The 16,347-nt window shown below is 32.9% G+C and overlaps 1 protein-coding gene across 2 annotated transcripts in view; it reads left to right on the top strand.

The window, feature by feature from the left end:
• RNF145 (ring finger protein 145) overlaps nucleotides 1–10,916 on the top strand; it is a 94,025-nt gene extending 83,109 nt beyond the window's left edge. For both annotated transcript variants that reach the window (XM_074291948.1, XM_074291947.1), the window contains exons 9-11: nucleotides 5,079–5,226; nucleotides 6,837–7,193; nucleotides 9,291–10,916. In XM_074291948.1, the coding sequence (XP_074148049.1) occupies nucleotides 5,079–5,226; nucleotides 6,837–7,193; nucleotides 9,291–9,728 (943 nt within the window). In that variant the 3' untranslated portion in view covers nucleotides 9,729–10,916. The remainder of the gene's footprint in view (nucleotides 1–5,078; nucleotides 5,227–6,836; nucleotides 7,194–9,290) is intronic.
• The last annotated feature ends 5,431 nt before the right edge of the window (nucleotides 10,917–16,347 follow it).

Here is a 16,347-nt window from a genome sequence, read left to right as displayed (position 1 = left end):
GAAGTGTTTATCCCCACCTATCTTTATTTTCCAGTTGCATGTAAAGGGCAGTGGGGTGTGAGGTTGGATGGATTCATTGATCATTATAAAGGTTTGACACAGTTGTCTGCAGTAATGACTAATTCCAAAGAGTGAAATAAAACCAAGTCATGAAATTCAGGGTCAGGGACTATAATCCTTAAAAGATTCAGTAGGGATAGATCTTTCTAGTTAGCCAAGTACTTCTGTTCTATGACTGACATATTCCCTTATCCATAGTCCATTCAGGGTCAGCTGGTAGAGAAGGAGAAACTATATTGAAATAGAGGGGTCTACTTTATTTTATCTAGAATTATTCCTTGTGAAACAAGGTGATTAATGAAACTCTTCAACTTTTTTTGAAGCATTCTGTTTTCTCCACCTCATGGTCTTTGCTTCGGATACTTACTCCCTTGATACATGTTCATTTGTTCTGTTCTGGATTTTTTTAAGAAAAATAAACATGAAAAGAAAAGAAAAACGTTATTGCTTGGCATATAATGAGCACTTAATAAATACTTGTTTTCCTTGTTGATTTGACTTTTAAATGTTATACTCTTTCAGAGACATATTCTGGTCATATATTACATTGTACCCATTCTCAGTTATATTTATACTGACAGATTTGCCTTATTCCTTGCATCATAACTTCATAGTCTTATTACTCATACTTTATACATTTGTCTCATGTTATGGGATTTATTAATGGCTTCTTTCTTAGACTTTTGCTTCCTATGAATTTCTACATCTTTTATTTAGCTTTGTAAATAAAGATATATGGGGTGGCAGAAAGAAAGTTTTTCTTCCTTTCTTTTCTTTTCAATGCAAAGATTGTTAAGATTCTAGAAAAATAGATTCTTATCAGCCTTTGTTATACTTCTACCTGTGAGCCTTATTATTCCTATATGTTTCAGTCCTGAACTCAGTACTGTCCTTTTAACTATTCTAAGTATTTTAAGTCTGTTCTTTTCTTTGAAAGCTTTCCTTTGGCTGCTGGGGTGAAAAATGCCATCTATATCCCTAATGTTTTTGGTGTTTTGTTCAGAAATTCATAAGTCTTAACAGTGTTTTCTAAGTTCCTTATTGGACTATTTATGTATCTATCTATCTATCTATCTATCTGTCTATCTATATTCTTCATATAAATCAACAGAGGGAAGTCATTAGATTAGACAAATATTTTAGTCCTCTTTGTCATATTCATAGATATATACCCTGGGAAAAGTCAACCTTTCAGTTCATTACATGTTCGTAAATAGCCAATTCAGTACTCTTCAGCTAAGAATCTGCAATATACTTTCCTCTTTCTCTGGTCATACATGACTAGCATCTTTTCTATAACACCTATAAATTCATCACATCATTCTTTGTAATGCAAGAAATTTCTTATTCTTGAGAGTGATTCTTCTACAAAAAAAAATTATAGGTATAACAACTCTTAAAAACTTGATGATCCTCCTTTACTTTTATAATGTAACTTTTTCCAACTAATTAATCATTTTTTTTAAGCTTTTTATTTACAAACAATATGCATGGATACTTTTTCAACATTGACCCTTGCAAAACTTTCTGTTCCTTCCTTTCCCCCATCCCATCCCCTAGATGGCAGGTAGTCCAATACGTGTTAAATATGTTAAAATATATGTTAAATCCAATATATGTATACATATTTATACAGTTATATTGCTGCACAAGAAAAATCGGATTTAGAAAGAAAAAAAAAGACCTGAGAAGGAAAACAAAATGCAAGCAAATATCAACAGAAAGTGTGAAAATGCTATGTTGTGATCCACATTCAACTCCCAGAGTCCTCTCTCTGGGTGTAGATGACTTTCTTCATTACTGAACAATTTGAACTTGTTTGAATCTTGTTGAAGAGAGCCATGAACTGACTAATCTTTTTTTTTTTTTTTTTTTTTTTTGAGGCTGGGTTAAGTGACTTGCCCAGGGTCACACAGCTAGGAAGTGTTAAGTGTCTGAGACCAGATTTGAACTCGGGTCCTCCTGAATTCAGGGCTGGTGCTCTATCCACTGCACCACCTAGCTGCCCCTGACTAATCTTTTAATAAAGATTCTTCATGTCTTTTTTGGAGGGGGGAGTAAGTACTATGCTAATTTCTGAAAGATGCCTGCAACATATGTAACCGGTTTTCAAAATATTTAAGGATGGATATCTCTAATACAATGGGCATGAAGCTGTAGTTGGAACCACAAATTTCTGAACATTGATCATAGTAGATTTCAGAGAGGGTGGAGGTTAGGGTGGCCTGGTTTAGTTTTCCTGGGATGTTATCAGCTTTTAGTCCTAGAGAGGGGACAGTCATTTCTTATTTGAAACTCTCTGTAGTGTTTTAAGAAAAATCCTTAACTCCAAAAACCTGAGTAAGTAGAGCTTGTTATCCTCATTTTTAAAAAAACATTTATTTGGCCCAGTATTCTATTTAAACTTTCATCTTATCTATAGCTTTTCTCTTTTCTACAACCAGACTCTTAGTAAAGGCCATCTAAACTCCACCTCTTTATCTCCTTTTATAAAGTTCAATGGCCTTTTCATGGTTCTCATTTTAGTTGCCCTACCTACAACTTTTAATATTGTTAAATATTCCTGCTTTCTGGAGACTTTTTTCCCCTTGTCTTCCGTGACCCTCTTCTCTTTTTAGTTACTATCTACTTAACCACTCTGTTTTAATTTGTTTGACTAGATTGAGATCGTCCTCCTACTCATTAAGTATGGGCATCTTTTAAGGCACTGTCTTTATCCCTGCTGACCCATTTCTCTATTCTTATTGGCTATGAGGAATTTAGTAATTATTTCAATGAAGAAACTTCCAATTCTATCATTCTATCTATATCTATATAATTTTCTAAATGTTTTCTCAGTTTCACTTCTGTATTATCAACTGCCCTCTGGACATCTTTACTTGTATATCTTGATGGCTACATCTCAAACTCAAAATGTCCAAAATAAAACAATTTCTGTTTTCCTCCAAACTCCCTCCCTTCTCTAGACTTTATCATTTCTATTGAAGGCATTATCATCTTTGTAGTCAGTTAAGCTCAGAGCTTTGGCGTGAACCATGACTTCTTTCTTCCTCACTTCCAATATATAGTTAGCTCTCTTGTATTGTCAGTTTTATCTACACAAAATATCTTACCATGGAAAAATTCTCATTTTCCCATGTAAACCTCCAGTCAAAGTTCTTATAACTTCTTCCCTGGACTATTATAGTATTTTCCTAATTAGTCTTCCTGCTTCCAGTTTTTCTCCTTTCCAGTCCAGCCTTTACATAGCTGTCTAAATTAATTTCCTGCAATACAAGTTGAATCTGTTTTTTAAAAATCTCTTGCTTCAAGACATTATCCAAGTTCCACCTTTCCTGTTTTCCCCAATGTTAATTTTGCTTCCCCTTTAAGTTACTTTGTATTTTTATATACTTTACTTTTACTTTTGTATATTTATATTGTTATACCTTTTCCTTCCCTGTCTAAGAATGTTGGCTTCTTAATAGGGGAGATGGTTTTCATTTTTGGATCCAGAGTGTCTAGCTGAAGATTTTGCATATAGTTGCTATATAATATGTTCATTGGATTGAACTGAATTTTATCTAATATTCTCCACGAATGAATATCATCTTGTACTTTTGTATATATAGCTGTTGCTTGGTATTGGCAGAAATAATTATTTCTATTTTCTGCAAATCCCTAAACAATTCTTCCTCCCTCCCTTCTATCTATGCTTGTTAGAAGAAAGATCCTTAATTCTTTGTTAGTAGCCCTTGTACTTAAACTACTATTAATTATATTGGTAGTCTTTAAGCCAGTTTCATATTATTACCCCCTTTTTCTTTGAGATATGAAGCTGATGTGCCTTGAGAGCTGATTAACATTTACTACCAAATCCTAATGGTAACAGAAATTTGGCCTGGAATCCTCAAAGAAATTAAATCACAAGAAAAGCTATGTTTAGTTGTCTTATTACATACCTCCTTTCCACTTTTCATGATATAAAGGACAACTTCTTTGTCTATCTCAGGACATTTCAGTTAATGTGATGTATTATATGTAATATAGAAGCAAATAACACTGGTGGCATGGTGGATAGAGTATTGGGCTTGGAATTAGGAAAACCTGAGTTTAGATCCTGCCTCAGATTTAGCCAACTTTGTGATCATAGATATATCATTTAACCTTTATTAGTCTTCCTTTTCTCATTTTTAAAGTTTAAAAATATGAATTCAATGATCTCTCAGAGCCGTTCTAACTTGAATTTGTGATTTTATGATTTTCTGAAACAAAAAATATATATACATTATAGTTAGAGAGATAAGACATAATAAGTAATTATAGTACGATGCATATAAAAGTGCCATGTGAATTAAATTTAGTGCTCTAGGAGTTTAGAGCAGGGAGATTACTGTAGGCTTGATTTTTGAAGGATTTGGGACCTGATTGTATTTTAAAACATCTGAATGGATTGCAAAAATCCCATTTTAGGAAGGAGGAACATGCACATTTGGAAAATAAACCACACTGGCCAAAACAGAGATTTAATTTTGAGGAGAACAGAAAATTAGGAAATGTGGCTTGAGTTTATATGATAAATGCAAAAGTTATAGTATGTTAAAGATTTTGGAATTTGTCCTAAAGGCTAATGGAAATTTTGGAGGAGGTATGATAATGAAGAAAATTTTGTATTAAAATTATCTAGTAGCAGTATGCTGGTTGGATTGAGGTGGGGGAGACATTATAAAAAAAAAAGTTACCAATTAAAATAGCAATTATAATCTAAATTGAAAGAGACAAAAGTCCATTCTTGTACTGCCAATGGGAAAGGGAATAAAATATAAGTAGAGATAGTATAAACAGAAAATGTAGAGTATCCAAGTGATGGGGAGGAGAGGAATAAAAAATAATTCTGAAATACCAGCCATTGTATTGATAGATACAAGAAAGTCAGAACAGCAAATATTACACAAATGTTATATTACATTATAGTTACTATTGATAAATTGTGAAATACTAGATGACAGATGTCTTACAAAATTTTTTTTTTTCTGTAGGAGCTTATGGAAACACTTTCGTGCAGTCAGCCTTTGTTTATTTTTATTAGTGTTCCCTGCTTATATGGCTTACATGATATGCCAGTTTTTCCACATGGATTTCTGGCTTCTTATCATCATCTCCAGTAGCATCCTCACTTCTCTTCAGGTAAGCTCAAGAATACATTTATGTAATATTTCACTTGATTTTCCCCCCATTCTTTTGGGACGAGGGAATAAATTTTCTTTAGTTTAATTATTGTAGATGGTACAGTAATAACATGTTACCATTCTTTGGCCTTTTAGTCATTTGAGCATAATAATTGGAATATATGTTAGTACCAGCATTATCCATTGTATTTGGCCAAGATGTTACTCCTGTTTAATATTGTCTTCATTTATGTGACCATAGTCATTGTGTTATATTACTTTTGCTTTCAAAACTACATCACTTTATTTTAACAATATTCCCTTATTTTTTCCTCTTTTTATGTTTAATAAATTTTTTATTTTTTTATTTTAATTTAAAAATTTTTGTTATTCTTTGTGGTACAACAATATTCTTGAATATTATAATTTCATATTTTGTTTAGTCATTCTCCAATTATTGGACAAGCAGCCTTTTTTTTTGCTTTGATGTTTTTAAAAGACAGATCTTTATTTTGAAAAGGTATCTTATGAATAGAAAGTATGAATAACTGTAACTTTTCTTATATAATTTCAAGTTGCTTTCTAAAATGGTTAGATTGACTCATCATGCTAAGACAGTAAATTAACTTTAAAAATGATAAATATATATCTTGATTTTACATCCCTAATACTCCTCTGAAGCGCTTATCTCAGAAGTTCTACTGGGCACTATTTTCTTGTTCATTCAAATGTTTGTTTTATCTCATTTTCCTTTATCTTAGTGATGTTTTAATTCTTTTGACTACTCTTTTCTCCCTTGGTTTCTATAAATGCTTCATTTACCTGATTCTTCTCTCAACCCTGTGAACATTACTTCTTTGTCTTCTTCACTGGATTCTTTCTCATTCCTTCCCTATTCCTGTGTTTTTCCTGAGGTTCAGTCCTTGATATAGTAATCTCTATATACTCTTTTTTTTTGGTGGGGGGAGCTCATCCATACTTGTGGCTTTCACTATTACCACAAGCCATAGTTCAGTGTTCATTGATCTTCATTTCAGAAAGCTCTACTTGAAGTATTTTTGGCATAATGTAACACTTTAATCAATCATTATGTTGTCTGGTAGTTTTATTGTTTTTCTTGTCTTCCCAACTGTGGATTAGTAAGTTTATTTGGTAGCAGATGCTGCACACTTTTTTCCTGTGTTCTTTATTATGTTAAACACACATAGATTAACTCAATAAATACTAGTTTATTAATTGGTTATACCTCCTTATCACTCATACTAAAATTAGAGAATTTGGAATTATTTTTCTTGTGTTGAAATTTAAACTTTTGTTTGAATTTTTGTCTGTCAATTTTTCCTGTTATCTTACTATTCTCCTAACTGTACAAAGCCTTTGTGTTTAGTAAGAAACAAAATTTTGGAGAAATGATAATACACTCTTAAGTTTTAGACATTAATAAGCTATATCTTTTTCCATATAAAATTTAATACCTCTCATCAAAAGAAACACTCATTTTAAGTAATTTCGCTTCTCCTATTAAGGATGAAGAAATATGGCAATCTACAAAAACTAAAAAAGATTGTTGTTTCTTTTTTTGAATTCAGTGAGCAAAATTTTTCAGCATTTATACTTTGTGATTTTCAGGTTCTGGGTACGCTCTTTATTTATGTCTTATTTATGGTTGAAGAATTCAGAAAAGAGCCAGTGGATAATATGGATGATGTCATCTACTATGTGAACGGCACTTACCGTCTGCTGGAATTTCTTGTGGCACTGTGTGTTGTAGCATATGGTGTTTCAGAGACCATTTTTGGAGAATGGACTGTGATGGGCTCCATGATTATCTTTATTCATTCCTACTACAATGTGTGGCTTCGGGCCCAACTGGGGTGGAAGAGCTTTCTTCTCCGCAGGGATGCTGTGAATAAAATAAAATCTCTGCCCATTGCTACAAAAGAACAGCTAGAGAAACACAATGACATTTGTGCCATCTGTTATCAGGTACCTAGCACAACATAAAAATCTAAGTGGTTGGGGACAATGGCATAATAACTCTTGGAGTTTTTATTAAATCTGTTTAATTTAAATTTCTAAGAAGAAATTAATATGTCTTAGGCACCTTAATGATTTTAAACACTACTAAGAACTTTTAGGAAATACTGTCTTTTAAAAAATATCTAAAAGTTTCACATTTGGCCACTGTGATACTAATACATTGTTGTTATTGTTTTCAAAACTTGATGCACCCATAAATGAAGGAAAAACAGGTCAGATGTATATTATATTCACTCATGAGTGCATATACTATAGATCAGGAATTGGGAACTTTGGAAAAATTATGTTTGCTAAAGTTCTGACTCCCCTTTCCTTCTGGTGTGCTGGGGTAGGGGGTGGTGGTGAAGAGATATATATTTTCACAAGAGAGAGGTTGTTGATAACATGCTAACTTCTGATCCTCCTAGTGGATAGTTGGTGGCTCCCACAAGTTTTTTCCCTCCTAACCTTTCTCCATTCAGGGAAGAGCATGATGCTAGTAGTCAACTTGCATGCCAGTGAAAATTGGCTTCTCTGCCATCTTTGGCATATGTGCTATATGTTGTTGGCTTCTGCTATAGATAAATTAAAGTTAATGTTGAAATCAGCTTTGAAGTGGAAAATGGACTTACAACTTAGCCACTCATATGACAGAGTACTCTATACACACAGCACTGTACTAGAGACAATAGTTGACGTTACCAATTAAGAACAACTTATATTTCAATTATTTTGCTCTTTCTAAGCTGCTAGTAACATAAAGGAAAGGAGGGGGAAAGAGCATGTATGGTATATGTTTTTTTTCTCCAGTATTGCTTTTAAATAATAATTAAGATGTGTTGGTCATTTTTTTCCCCTAAAACAAATAGAAACTTTCTTCCTATAACTTCAATATGCTTCTAAAATTGTATTTTTCAAAGTTTCTTCTGTGCTAGTAGTTATGGTTGGGGAGGAGGAGTTAGGGAATACACAAAAAGTTATATATCAGAGATTTTAATTTAAGTAGTTAACTACTAAGTAGTTAGTTACTGAAAATAAGTCAATATTCTACAACAGATATTGGTCCCTTCTGTACATATTTAGGAAAATGCATATTAAACAGAAGTGGCCCTTTGGCTTCAGAAGCTCTCCATAGATGTACTTGACATTTCTTTAGAATTGTTTAGGTTTTGTCTTTTCTTGCTTGTCATTTAATATTTCTTTGGTTGAGAGACTCAAATCAACTGCTGATAACACAAAAAGAGTATAAACTACTGCTTAAGCTTTCTATTTGCTGCTTTCATTGTATGATTTTCTGCTTGTAAGTAACTCCCAAGTGTTACCAGCTCTTGGTATAAGGGATTGTTTGAACTAGTTCTGGCACTTAAAAAAAAATTATTATGTTTCTATTATAATTTAAAAAGGCAAATTGTTAGCTATTTAACAACATAGATTGCTACAAGTTTTCATTCATACCTTCAAAATTTTCTTCCTAAAGAATTAATAACCAGATTTATAGCTTTGTACATAGACAGAGCTTTAAAAACCTATTCCATAGCATGCTATGGTCCTCGTGAAATCCCACAGATATACCACTTTTCCTCCTAATATTCTATTATTATCATTATGGTTATAAGCAAATTCCTTATAGATGATCTTATTCCCATGGGAAAAAAATTCATGATTGTATGTGTGTTCTCTGTACTCTAATGGAAATATGGAGATACATATTTATGAATTTTAAAAAATGTCATTGAAGTGATACTGCCGAAATTATTTAGCCATTCTGTTGAGGTTAAGACAGAATTTATTTTAGAAAGCTTTTAGAAATGTTTTAGTTACATTCATTCTTGTTTCTAATCATTCAAAATTGTTCTGAGCAGCTCTTTTATTGGTGTGGGGGGTCCTCTAGTGGTGAAAAAATTGCTTACATAAGAAATATTCTATCCCAAGCCCATACATTCCAATTTTTAATTTGTTTTAATGATATGGAAAGGGAAATATTGGCATCAAAGAAATGCTAAATTAGCACCAAAGGCTTATAAACTGGATAATTATCTAACCTCTCCTTTCCTTCTCATTTAGGACATGAAATCTGCTGTGATAACACCATGCAGCCATTTCTTCCATGCAGGTTGCCTTAAGAAATGGCTGTATGTTCAAGAGACTTGCCCTTTGTGCCACTGCCACCTTAAAAATTCCTCCCATCCTCCAGGATTAGGACAAGAACCAGCTCCACAGCCAAATCCTGGAACAGAGCAAAATATTGTGGTTCAAGAAGGAACTGATCCCTCAGTTCAAGAACATCCTGGAGGGGCTAGTTCGAAAAAAGATCCTAGAGACAGTAATGAACAAATGACTAGAGTGATAGCTCACCAGGAAGGGACTTTTGAAACCCAGACACATTTTCCAAGTCCCCATGTTGAGATGTGTTCTATTGTGGTCAGCCAAGAAGATATGAAGACAGAAGAACAACCTGGAGTTATAGAGGAAGATTTAATTCAAGACAACAGTCATGTCTAGATTTTAGGAACATTGATTGTTATATAGCAAACAGAGACATTCCAGGGATCCAAGATAATCTTTTCTCAGTAGAGACTGCCTGCTTTACAAACCCAGGCATTGAGAGAGAATTTTGGCAATCTATAATATCAAAAAGTATCTATATGTCCCATGCTGATATTTGTAGAAGTTTGCCAAGGGAAATCAACCTCAACTACTTGAGAAACTGCCACTGAATTGAGGGAATAAATCAGATAGAGATTTGAATATTTTCTGAGGGCTGAGGAAAGGAATATAAAATCACAAAATACAGTATGGGAAGAAGATAAATGGACATTTTAACTTTATGTGGGAAAGATTAGTCTTGTCCCAGAGTATCAGAGTTGGCCCTTTTTCCTATCCCCTTTTTTTCCTCAGTTAAATGGAACTCAGTCAGGTGATTATTGAATTTTGTATAGCACTGAAGCAAAATCAAAGATGTAAAAAGCGTTGATTGTATTGAAAGATTGAAGCACGCTAATACATCATATGTGCTTTAGGCATTTGTGGGGGGCGGGGTGGGCATGTGGGCATTGCAATTTGCATTCATGTAATCTGTGACTCTTGAACTTTATGATGGAGTCATGAATATTTTGATGTATATGAAACTTTTGTTAATATACTGTATACTGTGTTGCCTGTGTGAAGTAAACTAAAGCACTAATGAACACTTTGGAGTCCTCCATAGTTTAGGGGGTCAAAGTGGGATGAGCTTTAGGGAACAGATAAAGGCCCTAAGTATACTTTTCAATCCTGTGTAATGTTTAATTCTTGCAACTGAAATCAAAACAGTGTTAAATTCTGGCAATATTTGCACTTTGGAAATGAGTACATAATTAATTGTATGATCAAATGTCGCAAATGCCACTTTTAAAGCTGTTGATAGACTTTGCACCTTTTCTTTGACAAGGTTGTGTCATATTTAAATTTTTACATTCATCATGGCTTCTGGTAGAACTGGGGTGGGGGATTGGCAATTTTTTATGTGAATTTTGATATGAAAAGAAACTAGTCATTTATTTATACAATAGGCTTGGCTCAAAAAAAGTGTTTTTCAGAGTTGGTATTCCTAATGTGAGATGTGATATTATTTTATTTTTAGTAGCAAATTTGGATGTAGACTGACAGACATAGCTGAATGTCTTAATAAATTTAAATTTGAAGATTTTATGTTTTGCCCATGTGATTATTGCTGCAAAGCATTTTATTTCATTAGGTTTTTCAAAAGTTCTGTGATTCTCAGAAATAAAATGATTACAATTTATTTCACTTTGACTGATCATCTTTGAAATTCTCCTCTCCTATATTTTAGCCAGTGTTTTGTGTACAAGAAAGAAGCATTCTTATGTGATGATTTGAGAATTTCAAATCTTAGTGCTATTTTGTAATATATTAGGATAGAAGAATTGATTAATACAATCTTTTTAGACTTTGGAAATTAGGCACACTTAATGTTTAATGGCTAATTATACATTAGCTAACAAATCATCTGCTTTTCTGCATCTACATAGTACTCTTCATTAGAGATTATTAATTTTATCTTATGTGAAATGAGAATAGCAAATCATTAGTTGTCTTTTAAACCATGTTGCCTTCTTTATACTTTACAAATCACTTTGTAATGAGTCTATACCTTACAAATCATTTTTTGGGGGGGGTTAATTAAAACTTTTTGTTTACAAAACATATGCATGGGTAATTTTTCAACACTGACCCTTGCAAAACTCCAAATTTTTCCCTCCTTCCCCTCACCCCCTCCCCTAGATGACAGGTAGTCCAATACATGTTAAATATGTTAAAATATATGTTAAATCCAATAAATGTATATATATTTATACAGTTAACTTGCTGCACAAGAAAAATCAGATCTGAAAAGAAAAAAAAAACCTGAGAAGGAAAACAGAATGCAAGCAAACCTCAACAGAAAACATGAAAATGCCATGTCCCCATACTCAGTTCCCACAGCCCTTTATCTGGGTGTAGATGGCTCTCTTCATCACGGAACAATTGAATTTGAATCATTTCATTGTTGAAGAGGACCATGTCTATCACAATTGATTGTTGTATTGTCTTCTTGTTGCCATTTATAACAGTCTCCTGGTTCTGCTCATTTCACTCAGCATCAGTTCATGTAAGCCTCTCCAAGCCTCTCTGTATTCCTCCTGTTGGTCATTTCTTACAGAACAATAATATTCCATAACATTCATGCATAATTCAATTTATCCAGCCATTCTCCAATTGATGGGTATCCATTAAGTTTCCAGTTTCTTGTCATTACAAAAATGGCTCTGCCACGAAAATTTTGGCACATGTGGGTCCCTTTCCCTCCTTTAAGATCTCTTTGGGATATAAACTCAGTAAAAACACTGCTGGATCAAAGGGTATGCATAGTTTGATAACTTTTGGGGCATAATTCCAAATTGCTCTCCAGAATGGTTGGATTCGTTCACAATTCCACCAACAATGTATCAGTGTCCCAGTTTTCCCATATGCCTTCTAACATTCACCATTATCTTTTCCTGTCATCCTAGCTGATCTGAGAGGTGTGGTGGTATCTTAAGAGTTGTCTTAATTTGCATTTCTCTCATCAATAGTGATTTGGAGCACTTTTTCATATGACTAGAAATAGTTTCAGCTTCTTCATCTGAAAATTGTTCATAACCTTTGGCCAATTATAAATTGGAGAATGGCTTGAATCTTACAAATTTGAGTTAATTATATATTTTAGAAATGAAACTATCAGAACTTTTGAACTTATAAATCACTTTGTAATGAGTCATAGATAGGACTTTACTAAACTTTCCTTCTGCTTCATCATGGCATAGATGATGACCCTGATTCTTGAAGATTATGACAGGAGAGTATCAAGTTATACTGAGCTGCCGAGTCTTTGAGATGTATTAAGCTAGATTGTATAACTGGCATCTAAGGACTATTTAAGCTTCTTTTTGGAGGGGTTCATCATCAGAGTATTGGCTATTGGTATTTGCATCAACTCATATATAGAGAAGGTTTTGATCTATATTGGTGGAATGAGTGTCTCCACTGATGAAATCATAATCAAAAATATTTGAAGTAAATAATCACTTTTATAACCAAGAAATTAGGTGTAAAATTTTTTTCTAAAACAGATGAAAATTTACTTAATTATTCTGTTACTGTTCATTACTTAAAAATGTGGCCTTGCTCCTGTAACACATATGTGAGATTTTATTTTCTTAATATGGGAGTATATGATTTTAAACACTTTCTATGTGAAACTCCCACCATATTCTTTTATCTTTTGTTAGCTCTGCTCATTGGCTTCTGCTCTATTCCAGAACAGTTGTGCTCTACCACTATGTATTTCCTTTTAAATGATATACTTTGTTTTTTCTGTCTTAAACAGGTATTAAAAACAGTTTGCCAAAGGAAAGGTAAGTCAGATTGTGAATTTAACTGGTAGTTTTGTGATGTTTTGACTTTGCATGATAGAAAGGGCACTTCTTAATGTATAGATAAATTATATGTCAAAACAGCATAGCATTAAGAAGAAAATAGAAGTTTTATGAATCCTTTAATAAAGTTCCTGATGCTGGCATTATGGGAAGGAAATAATTGAATTCCAAAAGTATAATTTTATTCTTGAGTTGTATTTTTAATGCATTTTTTAAACTTTATAATTTTATGCTAGTGACTCATGTGGTCATTTTCACTTCTTTTACTACTATTGTCCCTAAATTTTAAATGTCTTCTAACAAATTTTTATAATTAAGCTATTTTCAAATCAATTTTTCCCACCTTGAATATGGAGTAATATTTCATATCTACTATAAACCTGCATGCTAAACAGCCAGTCAGAATAATCAGAAGCAGTTCATCATAGTAATAATAATCTGGATTTGCATAGTATTTTAAAACTAATAAAACACTTGTCTTTATAACAACCTTCTGAGATATTTATGTTATCTCCATTTTGTAGATCAGGAAATAGATTCACAGAACTTGAATGATTTATCTTAGACTACACAATTGTAAGATCTTGAGCACATGATCAGATTGGTGACACAGTGAATAGAAGACTGGGCCTGAAGTCAAGAAGACCTGAATTCAAATTTGGCTTCTGACACTTAATAGATATGTGATTCTGGATAAATCACTTCAGCTCTTTGCCTTAATTATTTCCTCTGTAAAATGGGGATAATAATAGCATCTATCTCCTATAGTTATTGTGAAGGGTCAAATGAGAAAATAATTATAAAGTGCTCAGGACACTGCCTTACAAAGGCAAATGCTATAAAATTGTTAAATATAATTATGAACTATTCCTCTTTCTTTATATGATTCTTCTTTCTGTGAATCTAGTTGCCTCCATGGCTACTCATTCACTAAAATATTTCCTATTCTCTTTTTTTCACTTTCTACTCTCCAGAAGTTGTGCTTTTCTTTTTTGGTATTAGATATAGAAGTCTCAGAAAAAAAGAGAATGTTCTCTAAAGAATAAGTCACTCAATACTACACAAGTTTCCATCTATAGACATATTCATTTTCCTAATTATTGTATGTGATGAACTTTTTTTTTTCTTTTTTTTTCTGAGGCTGGGGTTAAGTGACTTGCCCAGGGTCGCTCAGCTAGGAAGTGTTAAGTGTCTGAGATCAAATTTGAACTCAGGTCCTCCTGAATTCAGGGCTGGTGCTCTATCCACTGTGCCACCTAGCTGCCCCTTGTTATGAACTTTTAAAAATCACTTTTTTTATTCTGCACTTACACAAAAAAGTATTATCATACAGCAAAACAAAAAAAATTGCATATGAAACTGAATAAATAGTATGTCATAAACTCCATATTACTTTTAAAATTATCCTGCCTTTGCATGCTTTCATCTGAACTTCCTTCTTTTCCTTTTGTGCATTTAAAAAAATGTTTCAGGGACCTTCTTTCCACTACCTCCCACCCCTTCATTAAAACTCAGGAAAGAAAGGAAAGGGGGAAAAAATCAAACATAATCAAGCAAAGGCTGGATGAAGTCACTACATAAATTTATGTGGTGACTTCATCCAAAAAAAAAAAAACTTTTTCTTCACTCTGAGTCTGTTACCTCTTGGGAAATGGGTAACATACTTCAAGTTCCTCAGGGTACATAGTTGCTGCAAAAAGTTAAACTCTTTTGGTTTTGGTTTTTTAAAATATTGTTGTTTATATATTATTCTGGTTCTGCTTATTTCACTTAGTTCATGCTTCTAGGATTCTATATAATTATATATTTTACTTCTTATGGCATAATTATATTCTATTACATGAATATAGCATTATTCAACTATTCCTTAATTGAAGGGTGCTTTCCCCCCATTTAATATTCCTTTAGCATCAGAAATTTTTTTTTGCTTATGATTATTCCTTTTCTATTAATATACCCTTATTTCTCTGATGAGTTTCATGTATTTTATATACCAAACTCTTTGCTAACCCTCCTTTGTTTTAGATAAGAATGATTCTTCTGATGCCTTCTTCATGCTTCTATACTTTTCTGCTGTTCTAATATGAGGAATAATAAATTTTGTCCCTCCTTCTTTTCTATATTGTTCCTTTTTAACCTTCCCTTTCTCCATCTTAAAACCCTCAGAACAGAACCATTCTATCCCAAATCTTGTCTTTTTCTTGTCTCCCTAAAAATAGTCTGTGAGGACAGGAAAGTCATTAAGGTTCCAAAGGGACAATTGTTTCTTCTCACCTTTTAGAATGTTACTATTATCTGTCCACTTTTAATTAAATTAATCTTTCTCTGATTCTCTTGATTTGGGTTTGTAGTTCAAAAATTTGTACTCAGCCCTCGTCTTTTGGTCAGAAATGCTTGAAAGTTTCCTATTTCATTAAAGATCCATTGTTTTTTCTGTAGAATTATGCTCAGCATTTAAAGGTAAATATTTTTTTCATTATGAGCCTATAGCTTTTGCTGTTGGGGATATTGTATTCCTAAACCTCCTCCAGTTTTTAGTAGAAGCTGTCAAGCAAGTCTTGTGTGAACCTGACTGGTTCCTTGGTATTTAAACTGCTCCTTTCTGGTTTTTGACAGTATTTTTTCTTTGATATAAGAACTTTGAGTTTTGGCCATAATGTTTCTGGAACTTAGGGGAGGTCATCTGTAGATTTTATCTTCATTTTGCTCTTTGATTCTAATAGATATAGGTGACATCATCCATTTATGATTTCTCAAAAAGTAGTGTCCAGATCCCTTTTTTTCACATTTTTAGAAGTCCAATTATTTTTAAATAATCTCTCCTTGGTCTGTTTTCCCAGGTCCTTTTTTAAAAATAGATAGCTTATGTTTTATTTTATTTTATTGTTCTTGTTTTAATATTTCCTGTGTTACTACTAAAGAAGGGAAAGGGGCTTGTATGTGCCAAAATTTTGTGGCAGCTCTTTTCGTAGTGGCTAGAAACTGGAAAATGAATGGATGTCCATCATTTGGAGAATGGTTGGATAAATTATGGTATATGAATGTTCTGGAATATTATTGTTCTGTAAGAAATGACCAACAGGAGGAATACTGAGAGGCTTGGAGAGACTTACATGAACTGATGCTGAGTGAAATGAGCAGAACCAGGAGATCATTATACATTT

This window comes from Sminthopsis crassicaudata, chromosome 2, assembly GCF_048593235.1.
Source record: "Sminthopsis crassicaudata isolate SCR6 chromosome 2, ASM4859323v1, whole genome shotgun sequence".
Classification (NCBI taxonomy): domain Eukaryota; kingdom Metazoa; phylum Chordata; class Mammalia; order Dasyuromorphia; family Dasyuridae; genus Sminthopsis; species Sminthopsis crassicaudata.
Note: the sequence above shows the minus strand (reverse complement) of the source record. Positions and strands in the feature narration are given on the sequence as shown.